The sequence below is a fragment of the Rhea pennata genome, chromosome 1 (assembly GCF_028389875.1).
Source record: "Rhea pennata isolate bPtePen1 chromosome 1, bPtePen1.pri, whole genome shotgun sequence".
Taxonomy (NCBI): Eukaryota; Metazoa; Chordata; class Aves; order Rheiformes; family Rheidae; genus Rhea; species Rhea pennata.
The window spans coordinates 9,949,024-9,963,417 of NC_084663.1; the positions used below are offsets into that span (position 1 = coordinate 9,949,024).

The following is a 14,394-nucleotide window of genomic DNA, read 5'->3' on the forward strand; positions in this document are numbered from 1 at the left end:
ACTGTTCATGGGCAATAGGACTTTTGTCAAAGAAATATCTATATTTGTCCTTTACAATAATAGTTAGGGTCTAGAAGGCTGTCTCCTTGGTTCTAATGAGCCCAGTGTTACTCTGCTCCTGTATAATCCACTTTGACTGTGTTGTGTTCAGTGAAATAAGGCAAGTGGTGCTGCAAACCACCTGTGATGAACTGATAACCTACCACTTAAATCAGTTGTGTAAGATGTGGCAGAGGAGGATTCAAAGCCCACTTAGGCTAAGGAGACTGACTCCATAGTTCTACTTCCAACAGGACCATCCCAGCTGTCAGATTGCTCTTGTTTAATCCAGGCCATTCTGCAACCACGAATGAAAAATTAATGGAGCCTGGGAGAGAGGAATTGAAAAAAGAGCTTGAACCCAAAAGTAAAATCTGTATGTTTGCATCCTTTATCCTGAAAGTCTGTAAATCTCAGTTTCATGGAACATAGCTGGAGCAGTAACATGTGTCGCAGACTACAAATGGGGAATTTTCAGTAACATCATTCGTATGACATTTCCTATTGTCTGTCTAATGTATCACAGCCCTGCATGCACTGCCTGTTGTGAATCCCCGTTCAGATCTTGAACTGTTTCTAGTTGATTGTATGCGGTCTTTGGCTGCCTATTCAGCAGTGTGAATTCTGTTCCTCAATCAGAACATCTAAGAGGAATCACGATGCCCAGGTCACGCTGTTGAGTCCGGACTCGTGAGTCATCAGACAATCATTTCCATTTCCAGTCTTTGTCTTATCACTCCTGGTCATACTCAGTTTGTTTCTTTACACATTTCCAGTTCCTCCATTTTGTTGACAAAAATTTGCCCAGGCTCTGTCTCAAAGCTTTCCATTGGTACCTCTGGCTACCTTCTCTTCCTGCAGTCTTATCCTTCTCTTCCTACTTTTCTTTCTACGCATTCATTCTTCCATCATTCCCCACCTTCCTAGCCCACAGCTGCACCAATGTTCTTCATAGGGATGTGGTTTTTGAGAGATTCCAAATATGTTGCTTCATTTACTTGTTTATTTAGCACCCCACTTGCTTGCTGGAAAGGTTCACAATCCAGCAGAGGAAAGCAAGCTAACCCATTCCCTATTTGTTTAGTGTTTATAGGCCATTTGATGCTTCATTACTGAGAAATGGGCAAGCACCAGTTCCTATCCTATCCCCATCCCTCCTCCCATCCTTTTTCAGGGCTGAATGTCGTTATAGAAAAATATGATTGCTATGTCAACAGCAGCCAGGAACTCAATTTTATTTTTACCTTTGACTTAGTAGCCTAGCAAACAGCCTGTGTTTGCTAAACAACATGGCCAAAATGATAAAGGCATAGTGAAAGCAAACAAACCTTGACAAAAGACTTCTCTGAGATTATTTTAATTAGACATCATTTTCCTGTTATAACATATCAAAGGAGGTTCCTGAAAGATTTCCAATGCTAAAGATCAAAAGTGGAAATAGAAAGAATGGCAAATAATGGCAAAGAGGCAGAAACTCCATGGGATCAACATGGTGTTAAACAGCTTACCAACCCCTTCCTCCTCAGCTATTCTCCAGGATTATTGTACTGTTGCCACTTAAATCCATAACTACATTTTAAAGAGCTAAGGTGGAGAGTTGAAATATGATGCCTTACTGCCTCTGCGGTATTGGAGAAGAATCAAATGCCATATAAGTCCTATAGCTATGTGATATTTCCAGCAAGTTGATGAATATCTCAAAATATTGTTGTTACAAAAGGAAGTAATTTATTTAACTTTCTTTTTCCCCTCCCATAATGTCTGGTTTATTAACCTCATTACATACCCATAAATTATATCAGTATGAGAGGAAATGATTAATTGAAGATTGTTTCCTCAAAAACATTATTCCTGGTCATTAACAGCTTCAGCAAACTGCTATGCCATATAATCTAAACACATTATACTACTTTAAATAGCTTCACGTTTTATTACTTTACTCTGAAGTACTATGATCATAGAGCCCAGGAGGGATCGTTATAGACATTCTGCAACTATACCATGAGTTTTCTCACTGCATACAGCTTGCTATTAAAAACTCTTGTTGTGTCCTAGAAGTTTTCCTTGATGAATAATAATGAAGTTTGCAAAAAATCGCAATGAAAAGCATTAACTTCACATATTGAGATGTTAACAACTGTTAAGATTTTAATATATAAATAAATAATACCTTACAACTGCTTACAAAGATAGGAATATTGATGGAGATTTTCCAAGAATATAACAATCTGAGGAAATTTCTTTATTAGATTTTTATCTTGAAACACCTTCCAAACTCAAATTTCTAGAAAAAAAAAATCGATTAAGATTTTTCTTTCCTGACCATTTTGATTCTTTTTATTTTTTTTTCTCTCTTTTTTTGGCTTGCTTTACAGATAATCCAAGTGGCCAGACTCTGGAGGAAAAGATAATCTATGGAGTAGAGAATAGCAGCACTTTCCTGGAGTGCAGTCCAAAATCACAGCGTGCTATAGTCTATTGGCAATTCCAGAAACAAAATGATGACCGCAAAGAAGAGGTAGAGTAGAAAATCTGAGAGATGCAAATACTCTTTTCTCTGAAGATCTACTTGAATCCGAGTCCCTTTCAGCAAAGCACATTGTTTGCTCTTCCATTCAGATATGCCTCAGTTCCCCTTTTCAGACGGTTGGCGAAAGCTAGCATATTATCTAAGTGACACCAAAACCATCACAGAAGGCTTATATTGGATCTAAATGTTTCAAAGACCTGAAAATTGTTCTCTGGGAGGTGGGAGGGGGAAACTAATTCTTCTTATTATGCTGTGTATCTGAAAGGTAGACCAACAGCAGCATTCCCTGTGTGTTACATGCTGTAAGACTTAACAGAGTCTCTGTAAGACAGAGAGATAAAATGAAGAACTGGGAACTGTATGAACCCAAAGGTTATGAAAGCTTGTGTGAATATTTTGCATGAAAAACAATATTCACAGGGGCAAAACCACTGACTTTTGCTGCTTGTATTATACCAGGCTGATACTTTGCTTTTCTCCTCCTCTTGTCACCAAAATTCTTACGTTATTGCTCACTCAAGTTCTCAAGCCATGCGACAGTCAAGCTAGGTCACACATGTCTTTTAGTAGAGAATAATCTGCTTTCTAGTAGGTAAGGACATCAAGTTAGAAAACAAAAACTTACTCATCACACTGAAGTATTTGAAAACATACCCAAACTACTCTGAAGACTTTTTTTTTCCTAAGCCATATACTAACTATTTAGTTACTTTAACAGCTTTATATACTTTTGTTATATGCTGTACTTGCATAAATAGTAAATTATTTAAAACAACTTAATGGTGAAGAGAGCAACAAACAGGTGTCTGTCCCTTCTCTCCACAGCTTCATGTGCAGTCAAAGGAGGAAATCGTATTCCTAAATATTGATTAATTCAAAAAAAATATTACTTTGAACAGCTGTTTGTTGAATATTAAAATTTTGAGATTTAATCCTGCTTTTGTAGTAAAGAACATTACAGGAAGAGAATCTACCTTCCCCAGGTATAGACTTGGGCTTGACTAAAACATTATGGCAAGCATGGCCTCTGTAATAGTCAAATGCATTTACTTTGATCATTATAGGTTTGCATCATCTGCTAGTAAATACCTGTGAGAGTTGTTACGGGTCTTTGCTCAGCAGTAGTAGGGACTGAGGAGCAAAACTTTAGTCGTCTATAGTCTCTTTGCAGCAAATCTATAATTTTTCTAGGGTGTTTTGAGCCTTTCATAACTACAGATGATTGCCAAAACACAACCTTTTTTTTTTTCTTTTTTTTTGGGGGGGGGGAGCTAGATTTCACCGACTAAAAGGGATTGCACTAAGAAACTAATATGATTAGAGGATAATTCTACACATTTATAAAAACTAAATTTTGAAATGTTCCCTTTTTCCAATACAGATAAAAGTGGATGATCGGATGATACGGACAGAGCAGGGCTTATTGCTACGAAGTCTTCAACGGAGAGACTCTGGTGTTTACTTTTGTCATGCTGTGGAGCATGGCTTCATGCAAACTCTGCTCAAAGTGACCCTGGAAGTGATTGATACTGATCACCTGGAAGAGCTACTCCATAAAGAAGAAGATGGTGATACTTCCAAGACCAAGGATGCCACCAATAGTATGACCCCCAGTCAAAAAATCTGGTATAGAGACTTCATGCAGTTAATCAATCACCCCAACCTCAACACAATGGATGAGTTCTGTGAGCAGGTTTGGAAAAGAGACCGCAAACAACGTCGGCAAAGGCCTGCCAATGCGCAGGTGAATACAAATAAGTGGAAGCACCTACAAGAGAATAAAAAAGGTAGGAACAGGAGGACCCATGAATTTGAGAGGGCACCACGGAGTGTCTGATCTACATTACCTCTAGGAACCTCATCCAAGTAGAAACTTGTATAGACAGATAACTGGAAAAAAAATGCAATATACATGAACTTTTTCATGGCATTATGTGGATGTTTACAAGAGTGGAAAACTCAAACAATTTCCACTAGGTTAAAAAAAAAGAAGCAATTTCTAACTTTCCTAGTAAATTCTTCCTCTCTGCACCAAGTCTAAGACCAGAACAAACAGAGTTTCAAGGATGAATATTCACCTGGACCTAGCTTATTGCTCAAAAAGTTCTGCAAGTGTTCAGCAGGCAGGTTTTGCTTTCTTTTTTGCCTAAGATATAAACAAAATGCTGTATTTCATGCTGTCATCTTAAAGGAAAGAAAAACAAAACCCACCTTTCATCATCAGCACTACCATTCCTAGACTTATGTATAAAACTGCATGAACTCATTAAGCTGATGAACATCTAAACATGTGACTGGACACAAGGATTTTGTTCTTGTTTTGTCTACCAGTTCTCCTGTTTATATCAACTAGAAGAGGAAAACAATACTGAATGAGATTGTTTGTGGAAATCTGAACAACGTCAGCCATCCATCATCCAGAAGAACAAAAACTGTGGAGCACACTGGCCTACTACTGATGACTTCTTTCAGCTTTGATCTAAAGATGTATTTTATTAAAACTATAATTTAAATGTACCATGACAAATATGAAGCAAACATTAGCTCTTTTCTAAAATAGATTAGACTTTTTGTCTTAGAATTATTGTACTTTCTAATTACTGGTTTAGAGGCAAAAAGACAACTTCCATTTATGAGCTGCTTTACTCTTTTGTTGGAAACTTTTTGAGGGGAGCTAGTCACACTGCAGTTAGCCTCCTCCCCTCTATCCCAATAGTCTATATGACATGTAACTTCAAAGCAATTTTAAAACTAAGCTATTTTAACATGAAAGTCTCTGTATAGCATGGAAGTATGGAAGTCTTCTGCATTTCTGCATTCTTTTCTTTTTTTTTTTTTTTTTAAGTATGGTATTTGGAATGATTCAACTTGTATAATATCTTGCTATAGATTGAACCAATGAAAAGGAGAGCATTTGATTTCAGTTGTATATTTTTTTTTTAATTAAAAAGAACTAAATAGCATTAAAATACCCTCTACTAATGACACTTTCTTTCTTGGTTCGTAAATATTTGTGAATGCTAATATTTAAATACTGTGGCTCATAGACTGTCATATATCCACGAGTAAAGCTCACATTCAGTTTAAGGCATTGTGTTCCCAGCTCAGTGGTAGAAATATGTCCACACTACTGATTCTCAGTGCTCCATCCTTTCTGGTCCAGATCTGATCCAGATCACCCAAATGCAAAGAACCAGCTTGAGGCCACATGAATAGTCACCTCATAGCCAGCTCTCTGTTATAAGATCTAAGTGACTATTCTATCTGTGGGTGAAGCCTGCTGCAGTAGCAAATTGGTGAAGTTCAGCTTAAGACTTGTATTAGTTTATACTAACAGATAATTTGGTCCTGTACTTCTACCTTATGTTTAATTCTATATACAGGAGAGCAACAGGGTAAAACAGATACAATGCACTTGCACCGTAAGTGTCAGTTTAGGGATATAAGTAGTGGATTTGATTCACCTCAGCACAGATGTGCCTTTGGTCCCCAGTTCTATGGTGTCCAGTTCTTTTGAGGTTGTCTTTATCCAGTGTCCCATATTTTATCTTGATAGAATCAGTAAATGACATAAATTCAAGTAATGACATTATGGGAAAAATTGCTAGAACAAAGTCCTTAGTTTCCTAAAGGAGCTTTTATATAAAAGTGTGTCTGTATTGATGACTGATCTGTTTTGTTGTTATTCACTCCAGATTATTTAATTTATGAATCACAACACTATCAGCCATATCGGATACAATATAACACAATGTCTCTCACAATATGTCCCGGTCTCCTTGCCACTCAGTAATTAAAGTATCTTTCTGGTTAGTGAAGCCTTGGCTTCTTTCCTCCATAGCTATTGGGTTTTCACTAAAGGCCCGGACGTTTTATACTCCCTTGAATCTTATGCAGGGGATGAACTTGGAAGATTTTTGCCATTTAGTTCTATAGCAAAAATTAATTGACTAGAGTATGACAAGGCTGTTCAACTGTGGTTCAGGAGAGCACTTGGGTATTTAATTTTAGAGCAACCTCAAGTCTCTCTTATGCTTAACTTGATGCCTGTGAAGCTTTAATATGCAGTTAAATTCCCATGCTTTCATGAGGTGCTGAACGGGGATGAATTAAACCAGAGATTCAACTATGTGCTTTCCTGTACAGAGTATTATGTTTTTCGGCTCAGCCTATGATTAATTTGTGAACATTGTTGTCAGCTGAAGTATTTAATTGCAATCACAGAACACTCTTTAGCCTTTTGTGTAGAGCTATTGTGTACCATCGAGTCGTTAGAAAAAGTTTTAAAGCAAAGCTCAGAGAATTCAGTGGGAAAAATGCAGATTGATTTCAACAGACTCTCAAGTCAGCTCTCTGAGTTTCCTTTCTCACATATAACGGTATTGCTGTCTACCTTTATTTACCCCTACTATGCTCATTTCTGTAGCAACTTGCTGCAAAAAAAATCAAACCAACCTCTTTCCCTCACCTTTTAAGAAAAGAAAGAATAAATGAATTCTGGATGCTAAGATATGTTCTTCTCTACAGAAAAAAAAAAAAAAAAAGGTAATCAGTGGGAACAAAATTGCAGAAGTTGCAAGGTTTTTACCATATCCTAATGGTCTAACTGGACAGTTGAAATGATCAGATTTTTACCTACGTCAGTTGTATCATTGGGCCTCACTAAAATGAGGAATCTTGTTTATGACTTCGTGTCAGCTTATACAAGTAAGAGGGCAAAGGATCAAGCCAACAGCTGAAATTGTTAATTTTCAGGTTCATGTTATGGTCAAGTTAAAACAACATTTAATACTGATTTAAAATTAACTTTTTTTTCAAAGAACATAGGTCTTAATGATTTTGTGTTTAGAAGGATGCCCGGCAACTTCAGTAAAGCTCCCATTGTATCATTATTTTTTAACACAACATAAGAATTGGAAATAAGGGTAAAAATATATTTCTGCAAAACATCAATAAAACCCTCTAAATCTCTAGTTACAGACTTTAGATAAAGTAAGTAGAAAGTTGTGTTTCAGCTGGACAGAAATAAAAAAATTTCATTTGTAACCAGAAAGATCTATTTCATTTGTTTTAAGATATCCATTTGTGAGGAACAAAAAAATCATAATCAGTGAATATTATTCTTACTCATCTATGCTTTGCACTTGCATGGATCACTGAAGATGGGAATTTGTTCAATGGCTCCTAAAACTATATGATTATGTTAAATTATAACATCAGACTAAGAAAATGTGCATCTTTGCAGAACAGCATTGAATCTTCATGACCCAATAAAGTCACTATGTACAAAAAATAAAATTAAATGCATGTGAATGCGCATTTACTGATCCTCTTTTATGTATTATTTAGTGAATATCAATGGTATGTGTTTAATAGTTCAGTTTTTGCTACCTACACATTAGCCAAAAGAGATGTAAATATTTTTTGACTAGATAAGGAGGTACAGTGTAAAGTACTGTTATCTAGAGGTACTCCATTTCAGTGTGTTCAGCATAATACTAAAATGCAAGATTTTTCCACACAGGTGATAAAGTGGTTTATTTGCTACATCAGTGCCTAAGTTATGGGCTTATTCTACAAGCACATTCCTCACTGGGTGGTAAATAATGCTACTTCTGCATTTATCACTTCAATTCAGATGGGAACTAGAAAACTGGAGAGAAAAAAAATGTAATGAAACTGCTGCTGTAAATTATTTCTTTTAGCATGTATTCAGTTGTTAAATAAACATTTCTTCCAAATATTTGAAGTTCAGTGTCTTGACTGTTTACACAGAAATGTGCCCTGTAACTTCATGAGCATATGGAGTGCATTGCTGCCAATATAATGCTATCAATATATATGAATTCTGTTTAGTAGGCCAGAAGAGCTGCTGTTTTATTAATGGTGTTTATTGTTTCTCTTTGAAGAGTACAAACTCCTGAAATGCCTGAACAGGAAGCTGCAAACTTCTCTTTTCCCTATCTTTTGGCACATCTGCCTGGGCCTGTGCAGCCAAAGCCACAGGCACACGTCACTCTGCCCGTGTACCAAACCGTAAGTTGCCCTGCAAGCCAGGCAACCATCAGCAACCCATGCAGTATGATCAAATCCACCCTGTGCTACACTAATATAGCTACGCTATGGCTCTACTGCTTCCTGCTGGGAACTGGCTGGCTTAGACAGCAAGTAGAACAAATTAGGTTCTGCCCATTATCAACATACCTTCAGATCCCGAGGTTAATTTAGCAGCTGTTTGGTGGTGGCTAGGGGCCACACATAGTGGCTATCTGAAAGTGAGACTCCACTGCAGTAAGCATTGCGCAAACAAGTTATGAGACAAATAGTGCTTTGGAAAGCACACAGTTTAAGCAGAACAGACAAGAAGTAGGGGGGGGGAAATATCATTATTTTCTGTTTGGCACATAGATAATTGAAGAGATAACCACTACTACCTAGTCCTCACAAAACCATTCATCTTTGTCCATCTTTCTCTTTTCTATAAAGCAAAGACGGAGATGTCTGCTTCAAAATGATGTTCTGAGGATGTTTTCTTCTTGCTGCTGTCTTGTAAAGACAAAAACATGCATGTGTCCCAAAATAAGCCCTCATCAACAGCCAGGCAATTCAGTGGGGTACAAAAGACACCTGCAAGTACAACACGAAAGGAAAGGATGTGGAAAGCAGTGAATCCACCAACTGAAAGACTGGAATAACTTTTTTTTTCTTGTCTTTCTTGTTCAAGGAGTGATAAATGCCGCAGAAGACCCTTGTTTCAGGATGTGGCCACACTATGATCTTTGTTAATGCTCCCTGCAGAGACCAGGTAAATGAATCATCTTCTGAAGCTACTTTTCTATATTGCCAGGAGCATACAATGCCAAGGGATAGCATCCATTGGCATTAAGTAGGAAGAAAGAAGAAACATTTGGGTTTTAATGCCTGTTTATGCATAGATATGGATATACATACACACACACACACATCTATATATATGCGTGTGTGTGTGTATATATATTTTAACCACCAGTCTCACTGAGATGAAATCCCCTTTTCCCTAAAGCATTCCAAGCTCTACATGTAATTCTAGTGCGTCTCTGAAGAACACATTTGGTGACCTTAGCTATAAATTGTTATAAATGTTCCCTTTGTGAAGACTGAAACACACTCTTCTGTTTCCTTACAGGTCACAGTCACTGAGCTCCCCATCAAATACATACATTTAATGTGAGACCAATTTATGATGGCTTTTTCCAAAGTCTAAAACAAAAGGACTATTCTCCCTAAAATGCTCAGTAACAGGATTCAGGCAGATCAGAGCATTAGTGAACCAGGCAGCTACTTTGCTCACCATAAATACTCATCTGAAAAATTGAAGAAGCTTGATATCGAAACTAGAAATGGTGTAGAATGGACTTTGGGGCTTTTTTTTTTTTTGTCCTGGAACTTATCAAAGGCTGACATTTTGGAGAACTTCAGGAAGATCTGAGCTAAATCCCAAAGCTCTAGTGAAGCTGTTTTCACAATGAAAGATTTTTTTATTTAGGTTAAGAAAGCAACTTCCCTTTCTTTCACAGTATTTTTTCATCCCTTTAGGGAACAGAGCTCTTAATAACCCAGAAGGGCCATTATACAGGTTCCATATACATACATATGTACTCCTGCACTGCTAATGTCTTTTGTGGGGAAAGATCCCAGTTCCTGATGACCAGCACTGCCCCAGCTGCTCAGTATCTTGTCACTCCACTCAAACCAGGATGCAATCTGGCTCCTGCCACATCTATTAGGAGGAGACCTAAACAAGACCTGTTGTCATCAACTTTTTCCCTTAACGCAGGAGTAAAAAGAGGCCCCCATCGGCAGGAAAAGGCATGTTTTATCCCTGCAGTTGAGCTACGGTCATCAGACACCCGTTGTACTGGGGACGGGGCCTTGGGGACAGGCTGTGGTGGGGCTGGAGCTGGCACCGCTGCAGCATTGTGGGGGCCTGGGCTGGGGCTGGCATGGGGACACAATGCTGGCTAGAGTGATGAGGACCTGGTTTAGCTGGAGCTGTAAAACTGCAAACAAACCCAAAACGTACACTGAAACAAAACCTTTGTGCTCCTGAGCAAAGACCTTATGAAAAGCAAGCAAACAAAAGGGGAGCGCCTTCATTTCGTACGTGAGCCTGCCACATCTCCCAGCACACAAACGCATGCAGCCGAGCCGTGTCCAAAGCGCTTTAACCAGGTTTTGATGGGGAACCTTGCTTCAGGCACAGGCACAGTGCTTTTCAGGCTATTCCCCCATCAGACTGGTGCCGGTTACATCTTTTCCCTCTGCCCTGAGACCAAACTCCTCTCGCCATGGGGCGCTTGCCCTGCAGCTTATACTGTTATTGTGCTTCACAGGAATATATTGTACTTGCTTCTCAGGGTGTTTTATACTCATATGTCTTTCTTGTAAGTGTGTTAGCATGAATTGCAGTCACTTAGGCAGAGGTAAATGAAGATGCACGTTTCTGCATCAACACAGAATAAAGCAGCCAAGGTAATTCCTATCGATATTGCAGTTCAGCAAGTAAATACAACTAGATTTGAACTTCCTATGTCTTTCTGTAGCTGGAGGGCAGGAGAGGAAAGGAGCAGAGAAAAGAAATGCAGACATTTCAGCTATGACCGGTCCCTTAGGCCTTCTAGTCTCACATGTCACTTTTTTTCTTGGTTTGCAGAACTACACAGAAAAATGCATTCCAATAAACTCTGCTTTTACTGAACAATACCACGTTGAATAGTTCAGTAAACCAGAACAAATAGACAGACTGTGCAAGTTCCTCCGAAGCAGGCTTAACTTTCCTCTTCTGTTTGTTATTTTATTATTACAGTAGGGTCTCTGGTGCTCTTTTAGTTAGGGTTTTGTCAGCACTTCTATTGTAAAACTCTATTTTTAGGGATTTATAGTTTTGTCCAAGGTAATTCACTACAGGCTAAAGATTTAAATACAAGCTTTTAACCTAGAAATGGTTTTACAGTTTCTAAAAGAAAATGGCTAAACCTCAATGAATTCAATTTTGAAAACTACAAAACAAAAAAAAAAAAAAAAAAAAAAAAGGGGGAAAGAAAAAAGAAAAAAGAAAAAGAAATAGAAAAAATTACAACTTTATCCATGTCAGGTGGTTGTTTTGGCCACTGTACTTCAAAAAATTAGAGGCTGAGTAAAGCCCGATGAAGGTAATGAGATTCTTCCTATCTTTGAGGTATTTGAACCTTTTTTAGAGCCACCTGTATGTTGGTCAGAAGTCCTAATTCAGACACATGTTTAAGCACATTACATCTTTATATGATACTTAAATGTATACTGCTCTTCATATGGTGCTATCTGAAGTCAAATGTTTTCTTACTTTGCACCTGAGTGCCTTCATGAGAGCTGATTTTTAATTGCTATTCTACATCAGTATAGGCTCATCTCTCACCCCTGTTTAATAGCTGTCCTACTTCTAGCACAGAACAGAAAGAAAAATGTTGCTTGTGCTGTTTTCACACTAGATAGTTACAGACAGATAATATTTTTTGTTTGGAGATGGTTAAAATTTAAAGGAGGCAATTGCTAGTTCTAGATACCACTGCAGAAGTTCTTTTCAATGTGTTTTCCTTTATTAACGCTACTATGTGCAGACTCCACACTTATAAATATGTCATTGCTTCTAGATACAGAAAGGCTGTTCTTTTTTTTCCTTTTTTTTTTTTTTTTTTTTTTACTTGTATGCTAAACAACATGTTTAGCTAAGTGTTCACTCAAATAAATATAGTTGTGTGGTCCACAACTTTTTTTATTGACTGGAATCTATCAAATGGTAAGGTACTGAAGTGGGTTCCAACCCCTGTGCTTTTCACTACAGTTCGAAATGTTACTTGCAAAAGCTAAACAGTTCAACACCATTGTAAAGCAATTGAGTATAACAGGACTTCATACGATAATTAGTATTTCACATATGATACATCTCTGTGATCTTCAGTAGCTGGAGGTGGCGGGGATGGTTGGATATAGAAGAAATAAACTATTTATAGTTAAGTTCACTGTTGCATGTCAAAATAGCAGACACAACGCAGCTGAAGAAAGCTTATTTGAACACTGATTGGAACACATGCAAGATCTGCAAATAACCGTTCTTTGTCTCCTAGAAATTCTCCTATTTGGCATTCACTGTGCTTCAACAATGTATTAGCAATAGCGCACATTGTTGCCTGTTAGAAAAGCATTTCTGCAAATATTTAGAACTATTGTGAACCCTGAACTCCTTTTTTTTTTTTTTTTTTTTTTTTTTTTGTAGCAACTGCATCTGTGAGAAGCTGAAGCTGTAAATAAGACTCCAGAGACACACCCAAGTCTGGTGTAGTTTGCACATAATCTCTGTGTAAATGACAATAAACCTTCCTACTGAAATATTAAGATACAACATAGACCACTAAAAGTGTTAGGGGAAGTCTATACTAGAACATAACATCTTATTACTTTTTATTGAGAAAACAAGAAAAAATACTATTTTAAAGTTAATATGAAATAAGATCATGAAATGGTAGTCCCTGTTCAAGTATTATGGGCTTCCATGCATTTGGAGATTTTTTTGTTTGTTTGTTTTATTTTCAAACCAAGATATCTAAAGCTAAATGTTTATTTCCTATTTAGACACTAGAATGACAGTTAATTCTATCCTAGGTTTTGAACACTTTTGAGCTCCTTGCAAACCAGTTGAAATTGTACATCACTAAGAAGTGAAATGTTTATCAGGGCCATAAGATGGCCTGTGTCACTGTTAAACTTTGACTCTTATGCTAGCCGGGTCAGTTAGATTTATATTTCGGAATCAGTACATATATTACAAAAAAAGCAAACTGCTCTTTTGAAGAATACGTAATAATTCTCCCCAAAGCAGGGAAGCTTCCTTGTAACTTTTTCATTTATTTGTTTATTTACTTATTTTTCTGTTAGGCTGCCTTTCTGAAATGGGAACTTAAAATTTAGTAGTGCTGAGGAATGACATCCTTAATGCACTTGCTAGTACTCCAGCATCTCCTAATTGACAAATAATCCTGAATGAAAATTACCATGTTTTACCTTCGTCTTTCCTCTGGGTCTTGAATCTTATCCCAAAATCTGAGTTTTCCCAAAGGATTTTTGTAAATCATCACAATAATATTAGAACTACAATAGCAAAGAAATTTTAAAATATGTATTTTCATAATAAATATAAGCAATGGTTAAAATTATTGCTAACCTCTAAAGCATCAACTTTCCATTTGAAGAGTTCATGCATATATGCACATGCACTGAGCACTTCCAGTTCATTTGATTTTTACAGATCTAAAAGACTGCAAAAAATCAGAAAAAGTTCTCGGAAATGAACAAAATCTGCTTCTATTGTACCCCTTGCAAGCTCCATCATTACCTTTAATGAAACAGGCTCAAGCAAGGATTTGCATTTCCTGCCATGAGTCACTGAAAGGTGACTCTAGGTATTCAGACAAGATCAAGCCCTGTAGGACAACGTGCTTCCATAGTGACTGACTGGAATGGAGATGCAGAAAGTGTGCTACGTATCTAGTACCATGAAGATAGTACACATTTTAAATATTTTAGCCTTGATTTTACATTTGACTTTTTGGTGTAACCAGAATAAATGCTCACTATTTGAATTATATTAGAGTTTACTTTTCTTTTCCACCTTTGGAATTGTGTATCAATCTGTTGTCACTCAGAAAGGTGCAGCATTCCAGATTTCTGCAGTAGATCTTGATGCTTGACTTGCAATAGAAAACTAAATAGAATTTTCATTTTCTTTCATTTAGACACCCCTAGTATGAGTA

General features: G+C 37.2%; 1 protein-coding gene across 1 annotated transcript in view; it reads left to right on the plus strand.

The window, feature by feature from the left end:
* SEMA3A (semaphorin 3A) overlaps positions 1-4,406 on the plus strand; it is a 169,637-nt gene extending 165,231 nt beyond the window's left edge. Inside the window, exons 17-18 of the mRNA XM_062597623.1 lie at positions 2,415-2,557; positions 3,951-4,406. Coding sequence (XP_062453607.1) covers positions 2,415-2,557; positions 3,951-4,406 — 599 coding nt within the window. The remainder of the gene's footprint in view (positions 1-2,414; positions 2,558-3,950) is intronic.
* The last annotated feature ends 9,988 nt before the right edge of the window (positions 4,407-14,394 follow it).